The sequence below is a fragment of the Poromitra crassiceps genome, assembly GCF_964638095.1.
Source record: "Poromitra crassiceps genome assembly, chromosome: 20".
NCBI lineage: Eukaryota > Metazoa > Chordata > Actinopteri > Beryciformes > Melamphaidae > Poromitra > Poromitra crassiceps.
In genome coordinates this window covers 22673655-22700059 of record NC_139637.1, presented here as the reverse complement: position 1 = coordinate 22700059, position 26405 = coordinate 22673655, and the positions used below count along the sequence as shown (strand labels likewise).

The window sequence follows — 26405 nt, the reverse complement described above, 5'->3', positions numbered from 1 at the left end:
CGCCTTTTCTCCATGTGGACGAACAGGTGTTATTCCCCCTCTCAACGCCTAGCGCTGCCAATGCTTCCCCAGCACGCGCTCTACACTTGTTCCCGCCCATTCCACACTCGTTCCCGCCCATTCCCAGATCGTTCCCGCCCATTCCACACTCGTTCCCGCCCATTCCCAGATCGTTCCCGCCCATTCCACACTCGTTCCCGCCCATTCCCAGATCGTTCCCGCCCATTCCACACTCGTTCCCGCCCATTCCCAGATCGTTCCCAGCCCATTCCCAGATTGTTCCCAGCCCATTCCCAGATCGTTCCCAGCCCATTCCCAGATCGTTCCAGCACATTCCCAGATCGTTCCCAGCCCATTTCCAGATTCCTGCGGATTAGACTGAAGGACAGAGCAGCTCGCTCTCGCTCTCCAGACTGCTAAGCAGCTGGGAGGAAGTGAGACTTTGCAGGAGAAGAAGAGGGCTTTGACAAACAGAAAGCCTGGCTATAGAACACAGAGAGAGGAGAAGAAGAAATACAGTTTCCTCCTGTCATGAAAGCAGAAGCAAAACAATGGCTATTGGTGAAACAGGCGTCATGGCACATATCACACATGTGGCTAACAGAAGCTAACCTCCATGACAAGCCCCGGGGGGAGATATTGTAATAATGCGCACTGCAGCATATTATAAAGGAAAACTTGTGTGGGAATGGTAGAGATATAAGTCTGACACAAAACATTCACGCTGGATTACCGGTGTCTGTTTCCAATCTCGCGGTCCTGGATGACATGGAGCCTCTATAGCGCTAGCATGTGTGTTGTCGCGCGCTAACACATGGGCCGCGCATGCTGACGCTAACACATGGACCCCGCATGAGAAGATAACTCACTACTACTGTGCTCTAACCGCAGGTGATCACTGAGGCCTCCGAAGGCACACAATGAGACTGTGCGCCACACGTCCTCATCCGTGTGTGCTAGCGTTTATAAGTTGCTCAAGTCCTCAAACGGGGACTTGTACCTTGGAGAAAGTCACCCTGCTCTGTCCTGTATGATGTGAAAATGTATAAACTCAACATTGATTTGATGTGTTGAAACCAGTGTTGTAGTACTCGTTTCCAGGACTCGGGACTCGAGCCCAAGTCCTGGACTCATTTTCAGAACTCGTCGTGAGTCGACTTGGACTTGGAGTAGTGATGACTCGGACTTGTCCTTGGACTCGACCATTCATGCATTCGGAATGACTCAGACTCGGAAGTTGGAGATGAGCACTCAGACTTGTTAATTGATGAGGATATTTTTTGTAATAGGCCCTAATAATTTGGCATAAGATATTGATAGCTATATTGATACCGTGGGGTATCGTAAGGGAAGGGTATGCGTGTTCCACCAAGATGTGGATTCACGCTCATGTTCTGTAACTCTGGACTCGCACTCAGGTAATGGGGACTCGACTCGGATTCTTCTGTGGTGACTGGGATTTGGAGCCGAACACTGGAGACTCGACTCAACTTTGACTTGAGATGTAGTGACTCGACTACACCACTGGTTGAAACCATACTGACATATTGTACCTTCATTTATCCTTTTCAACTCTCTCTCTCTCTCCCCCCCTCTCTCTCTCCCTCTCTCTCCCCCCCTCTCTCACCCTCTCTCTCTCTCCCCCTCTTTCTCTCCCTCTCCTTCACTCCATCTCTCTCTCCATCTCTCCCTCTCTCTCCCCCCTCTCTCTCTCTCTCTCCCCCCCTCTCTCTCTGCCTCTCTCTCTCCCTCCCCCTCTCTCTCTCCCTCTCCCTCCCTCCCTCTCTCTCTCTGTCTCTCCCCAGCTGGTGAAGCTATGCAGTGGGATGATAGAAGCAGGGAAGGCGTACGTCAACGCCAACAAGCTCTTTGTGAACGGGATCCGGGATCTGTCCCAGCAGTGCAAGAAGGAGGAGATGATCTCGGTGAGGCTCTGATAGGCTGCTGGAATACATCCACTTCATTTGCTGTAGAGCCCGACCGATGGCCGATGCCGATACCGATATTAGGGAGTAAAACATTTCCGATATGGATATATCAGCTGATATTCTTATATTATATTTACACATTATATTTAAAAAAAATGCAATGATCCCTCAAATATCAAACACTTGACAAATATATGACTTGAGATATGTAACGTAGGCAGGATATTTTACAGCTTATCAATTAACTTTATTGCCCAAAATGACATCAATGCAATGAAACTGGGAATTTAATAATGATAAATAACTAGAAATACAAAAACACAAATAGAACAAATATAAAATATAACTTGAGTTAACTCATTCTCTGCCAGGGTCATTTCGGTCTGTGTGCTCCCAGTGCCAGGATTTTGAGCATATTTCCTGATCTTCCAGGACCCACAGAATATTCTGTGCTAGGAATAAAATTACACAACATATCTCACAATAAAGCAGAGACTCTCTTCTTACCCCTTGTAAAAAACTGAAACTCGACCATGTTTCCTTGTTTAGTTACAAGCAGTGGAAGTTAGCTTGTTTTCACTGAAAATGCCCTCCTTTGTAACAGAAATAGGAGAAAAAGAGGTTTTTAGTGAACAACACCGTTTCAAGCAGAACTCTCTTTTGAGCCTTTTATTTTTTGCCTCAGTGACACATCAGACATATACAGTATTTGTTTTCCCAAAAAAATAAAAATAAAAATAAAAACAAGTTTTTACTGACTTTTACTTCCTGGAACTTATTTACCAGATAGTCCAAGACTGGACGGACCAAATGAACCCTTATGCTCGCTCGCTCGCTCTCTCTCTCTCTCTCTCTCTCTCTCTCTCTCTCTCTCTCTCTCTCTCTCTCTCTCTCTCTCTCGCTCTCTCTCTCGCTCTCTCTCTCTCTCTCTCTCTCTCTCTCTCTCTCTCTCTCGTCTCACACACACGCACACAGGAATCACAGGCAGCTGCTCAATGGCCGCAAATGCTGCTCAATGCACAAATGGCCGCTCATGATCGTCACTCACTAACGGACTCTGTTTACTGCTAAATGGGTGACTATACTATAAATACTAAACGTGATTTAGCGGGTTGCTTTCATCAGTTTGACTTGAAACAATGTCACAGGCTGGGAAAGGGTCTGATCTAATGTAAACAAGCAAAACATGAAAGTACGTCCGAGTACGTCCTTGGCACAGAACGCCATTGTAAAAAGTACGTCCGAGTACGTCTTTGGCAGAGAATGAGTTAAGAAAAAATATAAAATACACACAACTTAAAAAAACAAAAATAAAACTGCAATATTGGCCAACATATTGGCCGATACCGATATATCGGTTATCGGCCAATATCGGCCGATAATATCGGTGGACCGATATATCGGTCGGCCTCTAATTTGCTGTAACCTCTGTTTGAGTTAAGTTATTTGTTATGTGTTTCTTTGTCATTTAGTGGATATGGATAGTAGAATAACTCTTGATCGAACTCCTGGGAGGGAACGGGTACTTTCCTCATCTCTGACTGTTAGCCTCAGAGCAGTGCGTGTGCGTGTGCGCGTGCGTGCGCGCGTGTGTGTGTGTGTGTGTGTGTGTGTGTGTGTGTCTGTGTGTGTGTGTGTGTGCGTGTGCATGCGTGTGTGTGTGTGTGTGTGTGTGTGTCTGCGTGTGAGTAAACCTGATTACTGATGGATTAGTAAGTGAGGATGGGATCCGGTCTGGAAGCTGACTCTTGCAGCAGCAGCCAGACTCTCTCTCTCCAGTCTTTTCTGGCTGGCAGAAGGAGACTCATTGCCGCTGACATTAAGCACTATTAAAAGCCTTTTTGGCTTCGACCATATGACTAATTCTGAGTTTCTTATTAAAGTCTTGTTCACATTTGTAGTTTCCACTGTAAAAAAAAAAAAAAAAGTTCCTGCAATTATAGTTCCCGTTTCCCGGACAAGAGTTAAGGGGAAAACCTCTCTAGAGTATGAACCTACACCTCAGTTTTAACCTAATTTTAGCGTTTTGTACGTTTACATTTGCTTCCTTAATAAGATAAAGTCAATACTTGGCACATTCGTGAGAGCTTTTACTGACTTTATTTTTAGGCTCCAATTACAGCAGCAGTTACACATTTTCTTTATCTACGGTATTAAACTGTAACGCAATACGCTGAAACGATTGTGTGTGTTGTTTTCTTTGCAGGAGTGCCTGGAAAAGTGCGGGGAAAGCCTCCAGGAGATCGTCAACTACCACATGGTAGGTCGGCCTGCGCTCCATATGTCTGTCCCCATATGCTCCACATGGAGTTCGACCGTGTCTATAGAGACCAGCGCAATGATATCGTCCCATCTTGAAAATGCTAACATGGACGACAGGCGTTTAGGCCTGCACGAGCGTCCCGTAGGCTAGCCCCCCCCCGTTAGCGCAACACCGAGGGTCAAGCTAAAATGATTCCACACGGAGGAGCGCTTCTGTCGCGCATCATTAGGTCGCTCTTTGCCTGTCGCAGCGATCGGCACCTGTCAGTCAGCCTTATCTCACATCTCAGACGATACCTCCTCAGGCCAGAGGGCAATCTGGTTTAAAACCACATGAATCCATTGTATAATTGAAGGTATTTCCCTCATTCGGCGACATGACACACAGCTACAGTAAAAACCATTTGGGGATTTTTTAAAACATTTTAATTTCATTTTCCAAGCATGCATGACAGCTGTCTGTTACGCACCAGCCGATCAAATTCCAGAGAGCCACAACCCTACATAACAACCAGCAATATTTTCACTTCTTTATTTTGTTATAGAGAGGCAAAGTGACCGCCTACTTCCTGCTTCAGCACTGTACCAGAGATTTTCATCCGCCATTTATTTTCCCCATAGACATTTCGTAAAATGCGTATGAAAATAGTTTTACTTGTTCAAACCAAACGGTACAGATATATTTAGAAACAGCAGAGATCGTATAACATTTCACTCGGACCAAAACGTAAAAAAATGGCGGGTTTAACGAAACTATTTTTTCAATGTTGTTTTTTTAAGTTTTCACTTCCCAGTGAAATGTTCTATGCTCTCTCTCGATTCTAAATATAGCGGAACCGTTTAGTTTGACCGAGTAAAACTATTTTTATAAGCATTTTTTATGAAATGTCTATGGGAAAATAGATTGCGGAAGAAAATCTCTGGTACAGTGCTGAAGCAGGAAGTGACGTTTACGTTGCCTCTCTATAGTTGAAGGTATTTTGCCTCATTCAGCGACATGATGACACACAGCTACAGTAAAGACCATTTGGGGAATTTTTTACATTTTAATTTCATTTCCAATTCAATTTTCCAAGCATGCATGACAACTGTCTGTTACGCACCAGCCATCAAATTCCAGAGAGCCACAACCACAACATAACAACAAAGCAATATTTTCACTTCTTCTTCTTCTTTTGTTATTGTGGCTTTGAGCATGTGGATCCATCAAAGCGTGTGTGCTGCTTTACTGCCTTCTCCTTCAAGGCACGCACGTGGCCCCCTGCTGGTCCTCAAAGGAGCTGGTCCTCCCAGCTCCTTTCAAGTCCATTAGCTTGAGCCCGCTGTGTGTTTGATGATGCTTTAAAGAGCGGAGGGCGCGGGCTGTGCTGCGGAGCACATTCCTTTTTGAAGCCACAAAACAAAGATGTGTCGTCGCAAATCACCCCCCTTCCTCCCTCCCTCCCTCCCTCCCTCCCTCCCTCCGTCCCTCCCGCCTCCTGATCCAATCTATTGGTCGAGAGGAAGGTCAGCGTTTACAGATGGGAGGTTAATGGCCCAGGTCACTCAGGCGGGCATGGATTAGCTTGTGTTGTAGGACAGTAATGGACCTGGTGGGACCCTGGCGTGTCACGGAGGGTGTGCTACATACGTGTGTGTGTGAGTGCATCTATGTGATTGATTGTGTGTGTGTGTGTGTCCGCTCCTGTACAGTAGTGTGTGTGTGTGTGTGCAGGTGTGTGTGTGTGTGTGTGTGTGTGTGTTGATAGACTGACCTGAGTGGGGTTTCTGGACCAGCCAATGGTAGTCACTGACAAGTAGAGCCCGACCAATATTATTGGCTATTTATATGCACGCACGCGCACGTGGGCGCACACACACACACACACACACACACACACACACACACACACACACACACACACACACACACACACACACACACACACACACACACACACACACAATCTACCCTGCTGCTGATTCCATCCTGATTGGGTGTGTGGGTGTTTTTTTAAATAGTTTTCTTTGGACAATAAAGTTTATTGTTAAACTGTAAAATATCCTCCATTACATATTTTTCTCACATTTGATATTGGAGGGGTCATTGCATTTTTTTAAATGTAAGAATACTGTATCTATATATAAAAAATATATATCAAGAATATCAGCCAATATATTGACAACAGATTTTTTTTTTTACTCCATAATATCAGCATGGGCCCCAAAAGTCCAGTATCGGTCCAGTGAAGTAAATGTGCCACAGGTCATCATCCCAGCAGCTGAGAGGAAGACCTCATCACGCTCTAGTGCTCCAGTGCCAGAAGGCATATTGAGGGTCTGATGACAGGCAGGCAGACAGGCAGGCAGACAGGCAGGCAGACAGGCAGGCAGACAGGCAGGCAGGCAGGCAGGCAGGCAGGCAGGCAGGCAGGGAGGCAGGCAGGCGGGCAGGGAGGCAGACAGGCAGGCAGACAGACAGACAGGCAGGGAGGCAGACAGGCAGGCAGGCAGGCAGGGCGACAGGAAGGCAGGCAGGGAGGCAGACAGGCAGGCATGCAGGCAGGCAGACAGACAGACAGGCGGGCAGGGAGGCAGACAGGCAGGCAGGCAGGCAGGGCGACAGGAAGGCAGGCAGGCAGGGCGACAGGCAGGGAGGCAGGGAGGCAGGGCGACAGGCAGGCAGACAGACAGACAGGCGGGCAGGGAGGCAGACAGGCAGGCAGGCAGGCAGGGCGACAGGAAGGCAGGCAGGCAGGGCGACAGGCAGGCAGGGCAACAGGCAGGCAGGGAGGCAGGCAGACAGGCAGGCAGGCAGGCAGGCAGACAGGCAGGTAGGCAGGCAAGGAGGCAGGCAGGCAGGCAGGCAGACAGACAGGCAGACAGACAGGCAGGCAGACAGGCAGGCAGACAGACAGACAGGCAGGCAGGCAGGCAGACAGACAGATAGACAGGCAGACAGACAGACAGGCAGACAGACAGGCAGGCAGGCAGGGCGACAGACAGGCAGACAGACAGACAGGCAGGCAGACAGACAGACAGGCAGGCAGGCAGGGCGACAGACAGGCAGGCAGGGCGACAGACAGACAGGCAGACAGACAGACAGGCAGGCAGACAGACAGACAGACAGACAGACAGGCAGGCAGGCAGGCAGACAGACAGACAGACAGACAGACAGACAGACAGACAGACAGGCAGACAGACAGACAGACAGACAGGCAGGCAGACAGGCAGGCAGGCAGACAGACAGACAGGCAGGCAGGGTGTCAGAAGGGGATGGATGTAACATTACGAGGCCCACAGGGCAGTAGGAGGAACCCTCCTTATCGCTGCCTCTTCACAGGTCTGTTAGTAACAAGATGTTTGACATGATCCAGCTGAGTGGCTTTGGCCAAATTGCTGCACTGCATCAGCGAGTCTGTTGACAGCATCAGACAAGCAAGTCCCAGGTCTCAAATATAATGTCATGAAAACATTCATCAACATGATGGATTTCACTCTTCAATCATATACTACCTTAAGAACAGTTGCTCAAATGTATGGCACTCATAAACGCTCACTTCATTTCAGTATATTGGAGTTTAATTCTATACAAATGGTCGAATGTAGAGTTAAGTCTACAGTATACAGACCTTGTATGTATTATTATCTACACACCCACAGTCTAGACATTTATACAATTCAATAGAGAGGCAAAGTAACCACCTACTTCCTGCTTCAGCACTGTACCAGAGATTTTCATCTGCAATTTCTTTTCCCATAGACATTTAATAAAATGCTTATAAAATTAGTTTTACTTCTTCAAACCAAAGTGTTCATATATATTTAGAAACAGGAGAGACCACATAACATTTCACTCAGACCAAAACGTTTTTTTTTTTTTTGCGGATTTAAAGAAAATATTTTTTTGATGTAGATTTTTAAAGCAGCTACGAGCAACTTTTTCGATTGTTATTAAACAGTATAAATTTAATATCAATGCATCACATCTTACCTCTAATAGTCGACGATACCAACGCAGAGTAGTCTCGCTTGAACCCCGAGTGAATCGGCCAGTGTTAGTGTGTCTGTAGCCAGGGCAGATCAGGAATTGAAATGAAACGGTTTGCAGCAGCCACTTCGGCCATAACCACAAAATAACTTCCAAAAAACCTGTTAGAATATAACGAGAGATGTTCCCGCGAGTATGCGTGGCGTTCACATTGTTTATGTTATGTTGCTAGGCAGCGCAAACGGCGTAAAAAGGCAGCTGCGTTTCACTTCCTGGTTTCACTTCCGCGTTTCACTTCCGGGTTACCCGGTCCGGTCGCTCAAGAGAGCCCCCTGTTGGCGCGAGTTTAGACAGACTATAGACTTAATAATCACCTAAGGGAGCAATCTCAGATACACACGGCTTTGGTCTCGTCGACTATTAGAGGTAAGATGTGATGCATTGATATTAAATTTATACTGTTTAATAACAATCGAAAAAGTTGCTCGTAGCTGCTTTAAGTATTGGCCCAAGTGAAATGTTCTATGGTCTCTCCCGATTCTAAATATAGTTGAACCGTTTGGTTTGATGAAGTAAAACTATTTTTATAAGCATTTTACATAATGTCTATGGGAAAATAAATGGCAGATGAAAATCTCTGGTACAGTGCTGAAGCAGGAAGTAGGCGGTCACTTTGCCTCTCTATACTAAATCAACTATATCAAAAATCCTCCCTCATGTGACAGGAAATTATGAAATGGGGTGTCTGTGGTCTGTTTGGATGCACTTGACATGAAACTGTTGGAGAACCCTCATTTGTAGTGCCCAAAAGTTTTTCATATTGGTGCTTTGGCCGTCTTGGCCCCTTCTTCTACAATTTAGTTCTAAAAGTTTTAGTATAAGTCAGTGATACTGAACTTGCGGCCCGCACACACACACACACACACACACACACACACACACACACACTGTGTGGCCCGCGATGGAATTGCAAAAAAAAAAAAAAAAAATGACAGTGCACCTGAACACAACATGCAAGATACCCGCTGAATAAGTGTCCAAATGTTCATGTCATTCTGGCCAATACTCCACTTCTGTTATAGCATTTCAATCTGGAATATGGAATATCTTTCAATAATCTATGATTTAGCTGCTAAATTGTCAAATACCGCCGTCTGCTTGCTACCCAGGCACTTATGTATGTACTTAACCTAACTAACTTAACCTAACTAACTATCCGGTGTGCACAACATTGTCAGACTAAACTCCGGCTGACACCCCAAAAACCTACAATCCGCTTCAGAAAAATGTATATGGTTTGTTTATTAACTGGCCCCTGGCCTTCTATCATTTCACAAAAGTGGCCCCCGGGCAAAGCAAGTTGAGTATCCCTGGCTGGTATAAGTCTTACAGTGATTTGCCTCTGCTCTGTCTCCACTGCCAGCCGAAGCTGGCATTTAGCTCCAGCCATCTGCCTGCCTGCCTGCCTGTCTATCCATCAGTCTGTCAGTGAGTCCGTGTGTGAGAGTGACTGATTCTGTGTTGCTCTGACTCTCTCTGGCACACATGCAGAGAGCGTAAGAGAGTGCGGTTTTGGCCCGGGACCAGCTGGCCTGTCCACTGTAAGCTCAGCTGGGTTTCAGAACCTCCCGCTCCCCGTCCCCCACACCGCTCCATCAGAGCCAAGAGCCTGACTGGACATGAACACGATTGGCTCCTCAGACGTTCTCTTTGTTACTTTGATGTGTGGAAGCTGAGCAGAACACAGGGGAGGGGCACCAGGCAGGAGTTAGTGTGGGATACTGAAGCGATAAGATTAGCATTGCTAATAATATTAGCGCTGATGTGGCCTTCATGCAGATCACAGCGAGGATATATTAAAGAGTTTTATTAACCGACGCAGTTCACGTTTACTGGTGACATCTTTTATGTCTTGGTTTTTCTTTTTCTTTTCTTTCGGTTTCTCCCCTGTTTTCGGCCAAGTTGTACTTAGCCAATTCACCCACCCCCTATGCCGATCTGGGGAGAGTTGTAGACTAGCACATGCTTCCTCCGATACATGTGCAGTCGCCAGCCGCTTCTTTTCACCTGACAACGAGGAGTTTCACCGGCAGGACGCAGCACGTGGGGGGAGGATCACGCTATTTCCCCCCAGTTCCCCTCCCCCCCCCAGACAGGCGCCCGACCGACCAGACCAGAGGAGGCGCTAGTAGTGCAGCGACCAGGACTCATACCCCACCAGCTTGCTACCCGCAGCCCCGGCCAATTGTGTCTGTTGGAACGTCTTGACCAAGCCTTGTCTTGGTTTTTCAATCAGCCCTCCTGTAGCCGAGGGACTCCAGCAGTGCTCTGATGAATAAGCAATCATGATGGGGTTATATCTGCAACTTGTGATGGACGTACCTTTGTGTGCACGCTTTGCAGTGCAGCTGTCACTGGGCCTCCCCCGTATATACGCTCGAATATTTAAACTGCCCCGTACAACTGGGACCCGTCGAGTGCCAACTGCCCGTGTCAACCCGCCATACCTCGATGCCTCCGCCGCCCACACCTACATAAACAAACAAAACGCACATGTCTCAAGCGTTTGCGCGCGGACGCTCGCTCGGGGCAGGCCACAGCCAAAACGGCTCCCAAAGAAAAGTCGAAAAAGAAAAGAGTCCTGGCCCGCGCTTCCCTCCATTTCCTGATCGCTCGGTTCTCCTGCCAGTCCAATAGCACACAACAGAACAAACAGCCTCTGTTTGCATGAATGTCAGACGCCAGCCAAGTGTGGCTCCTTTTACTGAAACGCTCGGAGGAGACCGACCGGGTGCCTTTTCCACTTCCAAGGGGTTTCACAATAGACTTTTTCTTTTTCCGACGGGGCAAGAAACACAGCAACAGAATCAGGCCAACGTTTTAACAGTCTCTCGGCTTAATTCGAGCATGAAACTCCTTATGAATACTCGATCAATTATTGACATGCGTTTGACTCTCTGAACATGCATTAGAAATGAGGGGGAGACTAAAGGCGGAGGCGCAAAGAGAGAGAGAGCGAGCGACATCTGAGTTGCCAAGTCTCAATGCATTAAAACGGTTTCTCAATAGCATAGAGAGCCAAAGTGAACGTCACTTCCTGCTTCAGCACTGTACCAGAGATTTTCATCCGGCATTTATTTTCCCATAGACATTTCGTAAAATGCTTGTAAAAATAGTTTTACTTGTTCAAACCAAACGGTTCCGATATATTTAGAAACGGGAGAGAGAGACGATAGAACATCTCACTCGGACCAAAACCTAAAAAAACATAGAAAAAATATTTTCTTTAAATCCGCAATTTCTTTACGTTTTGGTCCGAGCAAAATGTTATGCGGTCTCTCCTGTTTCTAAATATATCTGAACCGTTTAGTTTGAACAAGTAAAACTATTTTTATAAGCATTTTACAAAATGTCTATGGGAAAATAAATGGGGATGAAAATCTCTGGTACATTGCTGAAGCAGGAAGTGACGTTCACTTTGGCTCTCTATTTGCATACAGTACAATATCCCAGGCTTTTCAGTCGAGGAGGATGATGTGAATGTGGGGAGAAAACATGTGTGGATGGATGAAGAATTCAGGCTGCAACACGGATCAACTACACGGGATTCTCCGGATATATTCGCAGCACAATGGAAATAGGATTTGTGCGTAGGTGCAGCGTGTTCAGATTCCCATGTGGGAGGATGCCAACGCCGGTGTCTCTCTTGGGTTATATTTGGAAGCTGGCAAACAAATCAAGGCGAAGGCGGCAGGAGGGGAGTCAGTTCTGTCGAGCACTGCTATCCTCAGCATTCCTTAGGAAGGAACGCTAGGAAAACGTCTGAAAGTGTGAGTGGAAACACAAGATGATGCAAGTACGGTATGTGAGAAAACTTGTGTTTTCATGGGTGACGACACCAACAGCCAACAGTCCGTACCACCACTGTCCGAGTAACTCATTGTGTTACCCGGGAGAAAAGAGTCAGCTGCATGCCTGTAATGTTACATTTAACCAATCAATCAATCAATCAATCAATTAATTTTATATTTATAGCGGTACATTCCCTGCCTTCCCCATGCTGCCTCCGCCGGATTAAGGGCATGTGTCCTGGTCGCTGCACTAGTGCCTCCTCTGGTCGGTCGGGGCGCCTGTTCAGTGGGAAAGGGAACTGGGGGGGATAGCGTGATCCTCCCACATGCTACGTCCTGCCGGTGAAACTCCTCCTCGCTGTCAGGTGAAAAGAAGCGGTTGCGGCGACCGCCTCTGGAAACGCTTAATTACGATAAAGCAGGGTGTTGCTGGAAAAGAGCGGGCGCGTTCGCTCGGTCGTCGTTCCCTGGATACAGTGAATAAAGGTAATAACAAACAAACATAGGTTTTGTTTGACATTTCCTGTCTGAGTGACTTAATGATCTTAAGCCTTCCTGTACAGATCCCTGAGCAGTAAGCATCTCTTTGTTGGAGTGGTTTAATTACATCATAGTCTGTGCCAAGATGTCAGTTGAATGAGAGACAAATGAACCGTGCAGCAGATCCAGTCAATACAGGGGTTTATTGTGATCGTGTCGGTTGCCACCTCATTCCTAAGCTCTGATATCAGGTCATGAAGGATGAGTGTGTTTAGACGTAACTTACTCACTTAATTGGAAACACATTTGACACAATGTGTCTTTGTCGGACTCCGTTCCAAATCTAGACTGTATGTGTGTTGACATAGTGTTGAATAGGACAATAAGACGTGATGATAGACGTTCATAACACTTCACCTCCGTGGAGACGGAAAGTTGATCCTGTTCACGGTTCAAAGCTAGAATAATATGCAACTTTTAGCCTTGAGGCGGTGTTCTGTTAGTCCCGCCCTCCTCTCCTTCGCGTTGGACAAACGCACGCCCCAGCACCTGTCACTCATCCCTAAGAGCTGTCTTCCTTTGAAACGGCACGTCAGGCCTCAGGCCTGTTGAACAAGCGAAATCGCCCGTTTAAAAAAAGGCAATGATGATGATGTTCAACAGTGTTTTGGAACAGACCTTGTCTGACGCAGTACTGTTGCTGTACTGTTGTTTCACACTGTTTTCCACCATTGTTGTTGCTATGGCTTTCCCTGTGCTGTTGCCACTGGCCTCACATCACTGTCCGTATGCCACACGCCCACAAGTGGAGCGTCTGGGTAGTGTAGAGGTAAAAAAAAATGAAAAAATGTCCCTACCACCACGGGGCCCCAGGTTCAATTCCCGGTAGCGGTACTTCCAGCTTGGTAAGACGTTCCTACAGACACAGTATGAGTCCTGGGCGCAGCACTACTAGCGCCTCCTCTGGCCGGGCGGGGGATTGAGGCACTGGGGGGAATCTCATGATCCTCCCACGCGCTACGTCCTGCCGGTGAAACCCCTCGCTGTGAGGTGAAAAGAAGCGGCTGGCGACTGCACATGGATCGGAGGAAGCATGTGCTAGTCTACGGCTACGGCTTTCCTCACATCGGCGGAGGGGGTGGAGCAACGACTGGGACAGCAGAGGGAATTGGCCAAGTACAATTAATTGGGGAGAAAATGGGTGGAAAATATAATTTTTTTTAAATAAAAAAACAACATGCAAGTAAATGATATGAGCCCCCAAACATCCTAAACATTGTTGAAATTAAAAATGTAGGTAAACGGGGCAATTTAGGCATGTACGCACACACATGGTCACAGACACACACTGATAATGTGGCCTATAATATACTGTATGATATTTTTTGTTTGTTATTTTAATATGATTGAAAACAGTTGTCTATCGCAGCTTTGACACTAAGTTTTAACAGGAGCCTGACTCTTTAGTTGCATGTAGACTGTTAAATCTCTCTCCAGTCTGCTGTTACTACACACACACACACACACACACACACACACACACCCCCCCCCCCCCCCCACACACCGTCCCCCCCCCCCCCTCCCCCCCCCCACACACACACACACACACACACACAGAGCACCTGTGGCATCTTGGCCCGAGTGATGCAGAGTATCTCCAGTCAAACCGCAGTCTGTTGCCACTAAGCAGCCCAGGAATGCTACAGGCTGCTCTACCCCTCCTCACCACTACCCCCACACCACCACCACCCCCGGGGCCCGGAAACCATCAGCACTTCTGGTGTGCTTGTTGACTCGACAACTTTTATAGACTGTGGTTTTGCACAGAGCCACCCCGTCCACCTCAGAACCTGCCCACTACTCTCCAGTAGTGCGTCACCCTCCTTACATCTCGTCTCACAACAACCTAATCTTACACCCGGGTGTTTACGACCGCAGCACGCCGCTGCCCCCCGCTGATGTTGTTTGGACTGTCCACGTGTTTTTTTTGCGAGACCCCTTGATCAACACACAACGAGATTCCAATTCTCACCGGCGGTTTCTGCAGGGGCCACCTTGTTAAATTGGCAAACAGGCAAACACATTGACCACCCGTGCACAGTCAGGCTTGGCTGTGTCGTCTTTGGCTTTGTCAGGCTCCTGAGATTTACAGTGCCGGCGGGTGGCCGGCGGCCGTTTTGAGAGCCATCCCAGAAGCCTTTGCAATCGTAGGCACATTAAAAGCAGTGTATTTACTCGCTTGGCTCTAGTTAGTAGCGTATTTACGGCGGGTTGTTGGATGCAGCGAGATGGTTGGATGAGGCAGACTCGTGTTCCGTTGGAGGAACTGCTTTGGTCGTTAATGGAGTGCAGCGGAGGGCTTCTGACGTAAAAGCAGAGCCACAGAGAAAGGAAGCAAGGACCACTGTGTAGTTCCACTCTCACACTTGGCCTTATTTAGACCCAGGGGAGGTTTATAGAGCAGTAAAATGTAGCATGAAAACAAGCACAACTATTTCCTGATATCTAATGACTTCACAAAACAGTCAACGGTGAGTTTTTTGTTCATGGCAACCAGCGTTTTGTCGTAGTCATATTTTTCAAATGGTGGACATTTTGTTATGAAACTGTTCATGGGTCTTTTAGTGGTTTGCTGGTTGCAGCTTCCCTCTGTATCTAACATGACCCCTCAGCTGTGCATCGGCAACAACAGTGGAATTGCCTTTCTCCTCATCATCTCATGTAATCCCTAAAAACATCCAGATCTTCTGTTCCCTACACATTGTGTACATCCAATGATCAAGCCGGGGCGAGGCTGCGTAACCCTGAACAAATCAAACTGCTCAGTCCAGCTGTGGTCACAGCACTAAAGCTGCACCCTGCCTGCATGTGTTGGATGCAGACTCTGAGTGGGTCTTTGCACCCTGCATGTGTTGGATGCAGACTCTGAGTGGGTCTTTGCACCCTGCATGTGCTGGATGCAGACTCTGAGTGGGTTTGCACTTTGCACCCTGCATGTGTTGGATGTAGACTCTGAGTGGGTTTGCACTTTGCACCCTGCATGTGTTGGATGCAGACTCTGAGTGGGTTTGCATCCTGCATGTGTTGGATGCAGAATCTGAGTGGGTCTTTGCATCCTGCATGTGTTGGATGCAGACTCTGAGTGGGTTTGCATCCTGCATGTGTTGGATGCAGACTCTGAGTGTGTTTTTGCACCCTGCATGTGTTGGATGCAGACTCTGAGTGTGTTTTTGCACCCTGCATGTGTTGGATGCATACTCTGAGTGGACTCTGAGTGGGTCTTTGCACCCTGCATGTGTTTGATGCAGACTCTGAGTGGGTCTTTGCACCCTTCATGTGCTGGATGCAGAGTCTGAGTGGGTTTGTACTTTGCACCCTGCATGTGTTGGATGCAGACTCTGAGTGGGTTTGCACCCTGCATGTGTTGGATGCAGACTCTGAGTGGGTTTGCACCCTGCATGTGTTGGATGCAGACTCTGAGTGGGTTTGCATCCTGCATTAGTTGGATGCATACTCTGAGTGGGTTTGCACTTTGCACCCTGCATGTGTTGGATGCAGACTCTGAGTGGGTTTGCACTTTGCACCCTGCATGTGTTGGATGCAGACTCTGAGTGGGTTTGCACCCTGGCTGCATGTGTTGGATGTAGACTCTGAGTGGGTTTTTGCACCCTGCATGTGTTTGATGCAGACTCTGCAGTGTTGTCACGTTGTACCAAAAGCCTCCTCCTCGCTCGCTTCCTCCCGCCCTCTCTGCCCGAGTGACCTATTTAGCAGCAGCAGCATGGCAGGAGCAATCAGTGAGAACGTCCTCTGACTCCGAGGGAGGGAGAGGGGAGGGGTCTGGAGAGAGAGGGGCGGGGTCTGGAGGGTAAAATAGGCAGCATGTCATGTTTGTGTGTGTGTGTGTGTGTGTGTGTGTGTGTGTGTGTGTGTGTGTGTGTGTGTGTGTGTTACAGCGCGGGTGCGTTTGAGTCTGAGTGACATTCTTCATCCATTCATTTCAACAGGCGTAAAAAGGGTGATCTTGCATCATTTGCATTCATCGTGTGCAACTGCTGTGCTCTATCGCCCTCTGTTGGTTAAAAATGCCTCTTGGGTATTTTGACAGTAGGCACACTGATGACTCCCCCGGCTCCACACTCATATGTGATGTGAAATTAATTTTAGGATAAAGTGCAGACTGTTTTGATTATATGGTATTTTCTGCCATAGCAGGTTAATACAGAATAAGCCCTTTTTATACATGCAACCCCTAATTTAGGGTGGTCCCTCTCCCCACAATTTTAATTTAATTTTCATATCGATAGCTGCACAGATCTGTGTAAATTGAGTACCGTACTTAAGGGTTTGACTGTTTTCGTGGTAATGAAGTGTTTCAACACTGCATGACATGACCATGCCTCTAAACTCAATGCACAACGCACCCCGAGTTGCTGTTCATGAGGAAGGAACATGAATTTCTTCTTTCTCTCTATTTCAGATCCTGTTTGATCAAGCTCAGAGGTCTGTCAAGCAGCAGCTGCACAACTTTGTGAAAGAGTGAGTAAACCCAGAGTTGATCGTGTGCTTTTTCAGCAAGGTAATTGCAGCAGAACTTGGCAGTTAGAGAGTTAGTTTTAACTCTCCCCCCATCAAACTTTTTGGTGGTTTTGAATATTAAAGGGACGACCAGACATGTTGTCAGAGGCATTATATCATCGACAATCCAGCGAACATAGCTTTTGACAGCAGGCAAACCCACAAGCACTTTGTGGTAGTTATAAATATCACAATCTCAATGTCTGCGATACTTCCAAGTCTTTCAAACTGCATGCAGCCTAACTTTGGGAAAATGTAATATTTGTGCTTGATTTTGATCAACTGTCAAGTTACTATAACGATGTGTCTCACTTAAATCTCGCTATCTCCATCTGTCAGGGATGTACGTAAGTTCAAGGAGACCAAGAAGCACTTCGACAGGGTGCGCGAGGATATGGAGATAGCCCAGGTGAAGAACGCCCAGGCACCCAGGAACAAGCCTCACGAGGTGGAGGAGGCCACCGGCACGCTCAGCATCACCCGCAAGTGCTTCCGACACCTGGCTCTGGACTACGTGCTGCAGGTTCGAGACAGCCCCCAAATCTATCAGCTCAGCTGTTGCTTGTTTTTTTTTTTAAACCTTCATCCCTCCCCCAAATTTGCTGTAGTTTTACACGTGAAAAGTAAGATCTTAGCACCCGCTTGTTGGTGATTATACAGTAAAGAATGATCCAAAAATCACAAGAGTCATGCTGAGATTGAACTACTAGACTAAAGCTACTTGACAGAGACATAAACAGACTAATTAGGGCCGGGCAATATATCGATATAAATGGTAAATGGCCTGCATTTATATAGCGCTTTTATCCAAAGCGCTTTACAGTCAGTAGTTACATTCACCCATTCACACACCGATGGCGGCAGGTTACCACGCAGGGTGCTGGCACACCATCGGGAGCAATTTGGGGTTCAATATCTTGCTCAAGGACACTTCGCCATGCAGACTGGAGGACCCGGGTATCGAACCAACGACCTCTTTTAGCCAAAGCGATTAGTGGACGACCGGCTCTACCTCCTGAGCTACAGCCGCTACAGCCGCCCGATATTATATCGATATCGTAATATGAGTCTAGATATCATCTTAGATTTTTGGATATCATATCGTCAAAAAATATTGTGATATTTGATTTTGTCTATATCGCCCAGCTGCCCTAAGACTAATCTCGGCAGTGGAGTTGGTGAGCGACCCTGACGTCGCCCCCTGAGGCCTGCAGCAGTAGTGTCTGTGTCATCTGTGTGTGAGAGACACATTTTCCACTCTATTCCTATGTGGCGTGCATGGCTTTATTTTGCCCACACGTTGCGTCCTCCTCCACATGACCCCGCCTGTGGGAACAAAGAGACTGATTCAGGGCGATGGCCGCGACGCGACGCGCCCCCTTTTGCATTCTTCATTGTGTCTGCTGGCAGCCATCTCTAAAGATATGACCCTTTCAAGACTTAATTGAAAGTGTCTCAAGGCAGGAAAGGTCTTTGGCTGCGGAGAGCGCACCAAGCGACCTCTCAAATGTAGCGCGAGATGTCATTTGGGTTTGCATCAGTTCAGATATACAATGAAGCAAAGCTTTTATTCATGGAGGCCGTGGCGACGATGCATGGCTCATGCAGGCACAGCTGAGTTAACTAAACAGTACGTACATCATGGAAACCACTTGGACTGATGTCTGCATTCAAAAGTCTGTAGACTGATATATACAATATCTGTATTAAAAGGTCTGTAATGGTTCTGTGACAGACAGGTCACCCATTAGTCAGCATCCATAATAGGGATGCACCGATATAAACATTTTGGCCGATACCGATAACCGATATTAACATTGCTCTTATTTACCGATGTCGATATGATCTGTATAAAAACACATTTCTATGATAATCAAATTAATTTTGTACATACTGAAAAACACATGTAAACAATGTGAATTTGAAAAAGTAATGCATTTCTTTATTTCCAAAACATTTGGAAAAGCCCATAAATCATAGATTTACCACATTGTTTCCTCTCAATGTGAAAATTCTGGCTGATACCGATAACCGATATTAACATTGCAACATCGGACCGATGCCGATATGTAAAAAAATTACTAACATCGGCCGATACGGATATGAATACCGATATATCGTGCATCCATAAGGACATGTTCTTCTATACCTTCATCCGGGTTACAGTATAGACAAAAAAGAGGGAGTTATCTCAATACATGGTGTCGTAGTACAGTACACGGTGTGTTGTGTGGATGTCATCAACACGACAATCAATACTCTACAGACCAAAAGATTGCTCAGCCCCCCCCCCCCCCCCCACCCGTTCAGTTCATCGTCGAGTTCTCCTCCGGTTCAATGTTGATTTACACACATTTCCATCTTTCTCTCCTGCAGATCAATGTCCTCCAGGCTAAGAAGAAATTTGAGATCCTAGATGCTGTAAGTATCTTTAAGCCATCTCCCACTGAAACGGATAGACAAACAAATGCATTGCTATCTCCAAACACACTTACATAATTATGTTATGTTCCTACATACTGTACATACTAACGATACAGATGATCTAGAATAGTGATGCATGCAAAAGAGTCTTTTCAGTGCTCGTCTGTTGCATGTCAGTAGAGCTGCAACAATTAATCGATTAATTTATTAGTCGTCAACTATTTTCATAATCGATTAATCTGTAAAAAAAAAAGATTCTCTGATTCCAGCTTCTTAAATGTGAAATGTTCTGGTGTCCTTACTCCTCTATGACAGTAAACTGAATATCTTAGGGTTATGGACAAAACAAGACATTTGAGGATGTCATCTTGGGCTTCATCATCAACATTTTTCACCATTTTCTGACCTTTTTATTGACCAAACAACTAATTAACCGTGAAAATAATCAACAGATTAATCGACAATGAACATAATCGTTAGCTGCAGGCAGCCCTACAGTACATGTCAGAGTGTCATTGGCAACAACGTTCCTGTAACAAAAGCTGTGCGTGTGTCCCATGCAGATGCTGTCCTTCATGCATGCCCAGTACTCGCTGTTCCAGCAAGGCTACCACCTGCTGGACGAGATCGACCCCTACATGAAGAAGCTGGCTGCTGAGGTGAGCGGCGCCTCAAGTACCCCCCCAGGCTCCAACGCATGATTGGAATTGGTTTGGTCCTTATGAGAAATATTATCGATCACTGATGCTCGAGGTTTCTGCTGCTCAAATCAAAAATCCAATATGAAATAATCATTTCATATATTGGATTTTTCATTTGATATTGGATACACACACACGGTACTTAAACGCTTCCTCTGTACATGTAACATACATGTGACGAAGTAAACAAACAATATTGTACCCACAAACTGTCACATGCACATGCTGCAACACGTTATTGAAGAACGGAGACAAACACATTTTGCACAACAGGGTTGTTGAACGCTGAAAGACAACAAAGTCGATGCTCCATTAACAAATATTGACCCGACGCATCACTGCAGCCTGTGCTGGTCCAAAGTGATGTAGTCAGCTTATCCACAATCATTCTAGCTCTCTCACGTTGCCTTTATGCGGGAATTATTTCGCTGCAAAATGAAAGCATTTCGGTGGCGGCGCACCTTTTGATCGAACATCTCTTCATCGAGAGCGAACTTGTTTTTATTCTTACGTTTAACTTTCAGCTGGACCAGTTGGTGATCGATTCGGCCATGGAGAAGAGGGACATGGAGCACAAACACGCCACCATACAGCAGAGGGTGAGTTCAGTCAATTCAGCAGAAATGTATTTTCTTGCTATAATCTATTTTAGACAAATCGGGAAGGTTCAAGTAATGCTGAAACGTTACGACACCGAAGCGTCTTCTCCTCTCCGTGTTATAGTTGGCAGGGTTGATGCTACTCAGATGCCGGTCGTTTTTTCGAGAGTCTGACTGGGTGTGAATGTGCTCCCATCATCACACCTCCGAGCCCAAAGTCTGCCACCTGGCCCACTGCTTCGCTTGTGACTGTGGGATTATAGCTGGGCAACTGGGGAGCGTTTGATTAATCTGCCTCGCAAAAACCAGGGCATTGATTTAAGTGTTAAATCAGGTGGAATTAAGTGTTTTGAAGGGAAACTAATCCCACTGTTGTCTGCTGTGGATAGCCGTGATCAGCGCATTAGGTGTCGCAGCTTCACTGTGCCCTTAGTCTACTAAATGCTAGGGTTTGTTGGGGGGTTTCCTTCATATAGGAACCCCTCACCAAAACATGCAATATCCTGGTCGCTGAAGTGTGGGGGGGGGCTAGGGTTTGTTGACAATTTTGTTATTATATATATACATCGTATATATACATACATATTCACAAACATCTCGTAAACTTTGTGAAACACAGCCTTCCCTTTCTACTCATTCCATATAGGCGCAATCCTCTAAATCGGGTGTATTCAAAGTCTGACACTGGCTGAGTGTCTTTACGCTTCTTTACTGTGTGGAGGGCCACATAATATATAGTATATTCATATTATAGTATATTTTGAGAGACAAGCCGCAGGCCTTTTAAAATCGATCCACGGGCCGCGATTGGTCCCCGGGCCGGACTTTGGCCATGCCTGATCGAAATGATCAAATAATGAAATCTAGCTAAATAATTCAGAAACGTTGAATTTCGGTGGCCGGTGTGTGGCGACTCTGCCCCCCAGGATGAGTGACCCATCTGTCAGACAGGCAGGCCGCGGTCAGCCCTCCAGGCCTCCAGGCGCTGTGCTGTGATCTGGTCTGCTCTGTGGCTGGAGCCACAGGGACGGGTCAGGTCACATGTGGGGCTGCCTGTTATCGACCCGTTTGTACCAGAGCTGTTACCACACATGCTTCGTCCTCCCATGTGCCCCCCCCCCCCCCCCCCATGGAGTGTGCTAGTAAAATATGTCCCCATTTGAATCCACGTCAAATTTGAATGTCATGAAACACATGTGGCATCAGGTGGATTTTTTTTTAAAGAGAGCTTTATTCGTAAGCACTCAACCAAGATGGCCTCTTTAGTGGAAGACCAGTAAGCAGGGCAATTAGGGGCGCATTCAAATTCAAAGATTATTGTATTATCTCCTCTGACCAGTCTGCTGCTGTGTCTTCTGGGCTCTAATAGTATCTCCTCTCTTCTCTGTTCCCTATGCGACCATCTGCTCTCACAGACCCTCATGCAGGTGAGTACGTCTCAATTTTTATTTTATTTTTTTATTTTTTGTTTTCATTTTTCCTCTGAACATGTTAGTGCGTCTGTGCGTAGGGGACGATGTAGCTTAGCCCCCCACCCCTGGTACAGAGTAGTGCAGAGCATTAGCAAAGCCCTTTGAAGTATTCTCAAGCTGTAGTTCGACTCCCAAGGCCTTTGGGGGCGAGCTTCAGTTCACCCTGAATAATTCACACAGAACAATCAGAAACAAGCCAACTTCATTTGAACGACCCGTATAAAGACTGCCTGCTGTGCTGCATCGCCTATTTCGAGGCGATGATTGCTGTGTTTTATTAAAAAAGATAACAGCTAGAATATTGACCGTAATAATTAGTCCGCTTCCTGCGCCTGGGTGTTTCTGTTGTGGAGTCGGTGGATCTGTTCTTTACTCTTTGATGTTGTATCACTCTATTTTCTCTCTCTTTTTCAAGGCCTTGAAAGTTTTTGAAATAGACATAAATAGACATGGGTTATAGAGACACTGCATGAAATAGGCCACGCCCATCACGGGGGAAATCGCTCCGTTCACTCCCATAGACCAGCGTAATTTTCCTTGAATTAAACATAGCTAAAAGCTGTTGTCTGGTGAGCTGCGCAGACAACAAATGTAAAAAATCGCCAGTTAAAGTTTTTTTGTACTCCTGAGCAAAACAAGGAAGCCATTGAGAATTGGCGAGAAGAAAAATGTGGATCTAGCTGTCAAGGAAGTAAGTTGGAGTGTTCATCTTCCATATATACAATCTTTTTGTGCAACATGCAACCATGCACGCGACATAGGAGAACGCCAGGATTGGAGGGGGGGTTTCTGTTTTCCCCCGTTTTTGGCGTGGTTTCTGAATGATGACGTCACTGCCACCCAAAAATGCCCCGCGGCAGTTAACTAGTATGAGTCGTGCCAAACAAACGTTAATATCTCAAGAAGTATACATCATATCGTGTATATTTTGACATTCTGAGTGACAGCAGAATTACACCTTCACTTACATTATAGGGCATAATACATAAAATTATTGTTTGAAATCAGCTTTACAGCCTCTTTAAATAAAATAAAAAAAAAGGTTAAATCTGCTTTAATTTTTTTTAAAGTACTGTTTCAGGCACCGTTTAGGCACCGGTACCGTTTTAGAAGTATCGTTTTGGCACCGGTACCGTTTTAGAAGTATCGTTTTGGCACCGGTATCAGAAAATATGAAACGATACCTATCCCTAGATACAGCAGATCAGATTTGAGACAATTTTGGACAATATCCATTTTATTTTGTTGTTGCGTTAACTGTCTTTGATTCTCTACTATCTTTTATCTCAGTCTGGCCTACTTCCTGAGTCTTTTCTCCTTTCTTCAAGGAGCTTTTTTGTTGTTTTTTCTCTTCGGCCACATTGAGCATGTGCAATAAGTCTTCTTGTGTAAACTTGCAGAGGAGAGCAACGGGGGCAACACAGTAACAAGCAAAGACCAGGGGACTAGAAAGGGAATGAAAGTTCTCCCACCATGGAGTGTCACTGTCACTGGCTGGGTACACAGAGAACAGAGAGATAGATTGTCTAAATACCAGGGCCATTCATCTTTTGACAGGAGATTAAATGGAGACGTCCAGGCAGGCCTCCTCTGTCTAGTAGCTACTTGTCCTATATTTCCAAGTTTACATCTCTGCAGCACAGCGCTCCCAATGTCCTTCTGTTTTTAGCCGCAGTCGGGTCACCGGATTTATTTTTACCGCTTGAAATTCCAGAGGGCGATGAGAGACATGATGCTCTAATAAAATAATCATACGTTTTATTTGTATAATGCTTTTCAAAGGTACATCAAAGAGCCTCTACATCAGGCAACAAAGCATGAAGACAAAGCACAATGTAAAACTCAAGACATCTATATACAAAGAGTGAATAAACCATGGAAAACTCAAACTAAAAATACAGTAGGATAAGACGATAAAGACTATAATCTTCCATTCATAATTCCCTTGCACTAGAATGCACTGTAACTATGCATTTTAGACCAATACAGCAGGTTACCACTTATTGTTTTCCAGCTATTTCACCAGAGAATTCTCATTCTCATCTTTTGAAATGTCCAACAGACTGTGTAGATTGTGCAGGAGTTTTCTTACACTGGTGCTGTCAGGCACTCAAGTGACCACATGGATCTGTGGTCTCTTGGTTAGATCTCAATTGGTAAATTATGGGCTTTCGTTTTTTTTGGTTTTCATCATGGCTGCCAAGTTAAATCAATCACAGGAGAGGATTTGAACGCACTTTTCAGACCAGCCACTAAGTTTTTTATCCCTTATTGTCAGTCAGTCACGACATAGTATTTCTAAAGACTTGCGAGGTGTTGTTGTGGCATTCGGTAACTTTTGCCGCATTCATGTGCTCCTCGGATATATCGGATTTACCAGGGGTGACGTGGTAATTATGACAAGTTCAAGTGCTCTTGGTCGGAAAGAGCAACAAACATGGACGCTTGTTTTCTCGTGGCTGGTGTTTTCTTGCTAAAATAAAGTAGTGGGTCATTATGGTAGCTACATAGGCCATAATGTGCAACTACTAAAAATAAATGATAGCTATTATGAACAGAATAACAACATATATAACTTTTTACAGTGAATTGGTGCCACAGACTCCATACTTCCCCTCATTGTTGTAGTCCCGACCCGAATCCTCATGCAACGTCACAATGTCGGAAACTCGTGTTGCATCGAAATCCCCGAAATTCCCACTGGTAATAAATACGACATTGAATCGCCGTTCATGTGCTTACAACTCGTAAATACGCTAAATCCGATATATCCGAGGAGCACATGAATGCGACATTTGTAGTCATATCTAAGTGGAGCAGGTGGGTTGGGGATTAGATGAAATAGACTAGGCAGATGTCAGGCAGCAGGTACTGTCAGCACTGTGGGATAGGATTTGAAGGCACCAGGCCACCAGGCCCTAACAGATGAACGCTCTCACTTTAAGAACAGTGACAGTATTGCGACAGTACAGTCAATAAGCAAGCGCGTCACACAGCAGACTGGGGAATCAGTGCGACCAACTGGGCTCACTATTTGGCAGCGGACAGGCCTGCAGCGTAGCCTGTGGGCCGACCTGCGTACTCCAGGTGGACGCGGCATTGGGGGATGTGTTCTCCGTGTGCTCCGTGACAGCCACCCACTCTGCTTATTTGTACCAAACATTTGGAATCCTCCGTTTCCCCTGCCTCCTTCAATAATTCACTCGTGTTCCGTTTCCATCTGAAGGATCATTAAGAATAGATGATCTTTGTTGTGGGCTTGAGAGATTGACGAGTACCACCCAGTGCATGGCTTGCTCAGTGTGTGTACTCCAATGTGTGTGACGTGTTATAGTCCCGCTATACAGGCATCTGACAGCTCGAGGTAAGATGCATCATCTTGATTGGCAATTTTCTTGCCCATTTGTTAGTTGCAGTTGTTAGTAGGGCCGGGCAGTGGCCAATATCGCGATATTATATTGATATCGGGATATGAGACTAGATATCGTCTTAGATTTTGGATATTGTTATATCGCGGTATGGCATAACATAGGCTAAGTGTTCTCTTTTCCTAGTTTTCTGAACTTACCAGACTGTTCTAACTGTTCTGTTATTTGCCTTTACCCACTTAGTCATTATATCCCACATTACTGATATTGATATCGGGATATGAGACTAGATGATATCATCTTCTTAGATTTTGGATATTGTTATATCATGGTATGACATAACATAAGTGTTCTCTTTTCCTAGTTTTCTGAACTTACCAGACTGTTCTAACTGTTCTGTTAATTGCCTTTACCCACTTAAGTCATTATATCCCACATTACCGATGATTAGTTACTGTATCAAAGATCACATTGTGTCAATATTTTCTGAAAGCACCAATATAGTCATCCCTACAATATTGCCACAATAATCGATATCGAGGTATTACTCGACTGTGGCTATGACTTAACAACTGAACATTTGTCGAAAAAGTACCAAAATATATACAGTATATCGCGTACGTATCGCCATTCAGCCTAAAAACACAAAATATTATTTCTTGTCCATATATCGCCCGGCACTAGTTGTTAGCATAGCTGCCGCCAGTGGAGACAGCAAACCCAAGCCTTGAGTAGTAGTATTTGCTCTGTGAACTTGGCTGCTTGCCAAATA

General features: G+C 45.9%; 1 protein-coding gene across 4 annotated transcripts in view; it reads left to right on the top strand.

The window, feature by feature from the left end:
- Positions 1–26405, top strand: part of acap3a (ArfGAP with coiled-coil, ankyrin repeat and PH domains 3a) — a gene marked incomplete at its 3' end in the record, with an annotated part of 84319 nt that overhangs the window by 40657 nt on the left and 17257 nt on the right. For all 4 annotated transcript variants that reach the window (XM_083656658.1, XM_083656656.1, XM_083656655.1 and 1 more), the window contains exons 3-10: positions 1806–1925; positions 4135–4188; positions 16972–17030; positions 17409–17592; positions 19446–19490; positions 20057–20152; positions 20719–20793; positions 22209–22220. In XM_083656658.1, the coding sequence (XP_083512784.1) occupies positions 1806–1925; positions 4135–4188; positions 16972–17030; positions 17409–17592; positions 19446–19490; positions 20057–20152; positions 20719–20793; positions 22209–22220 (645 nt within the window). The remainder of the gene's footprint in view (positions 1–1805; positions 1926–4134; positions 4189–16971; positions 17031–17408; positions 17593–19445; positions 19491–20056; positions 20153–20718; positions 20794–22208; positions 22221–26405) is intronic.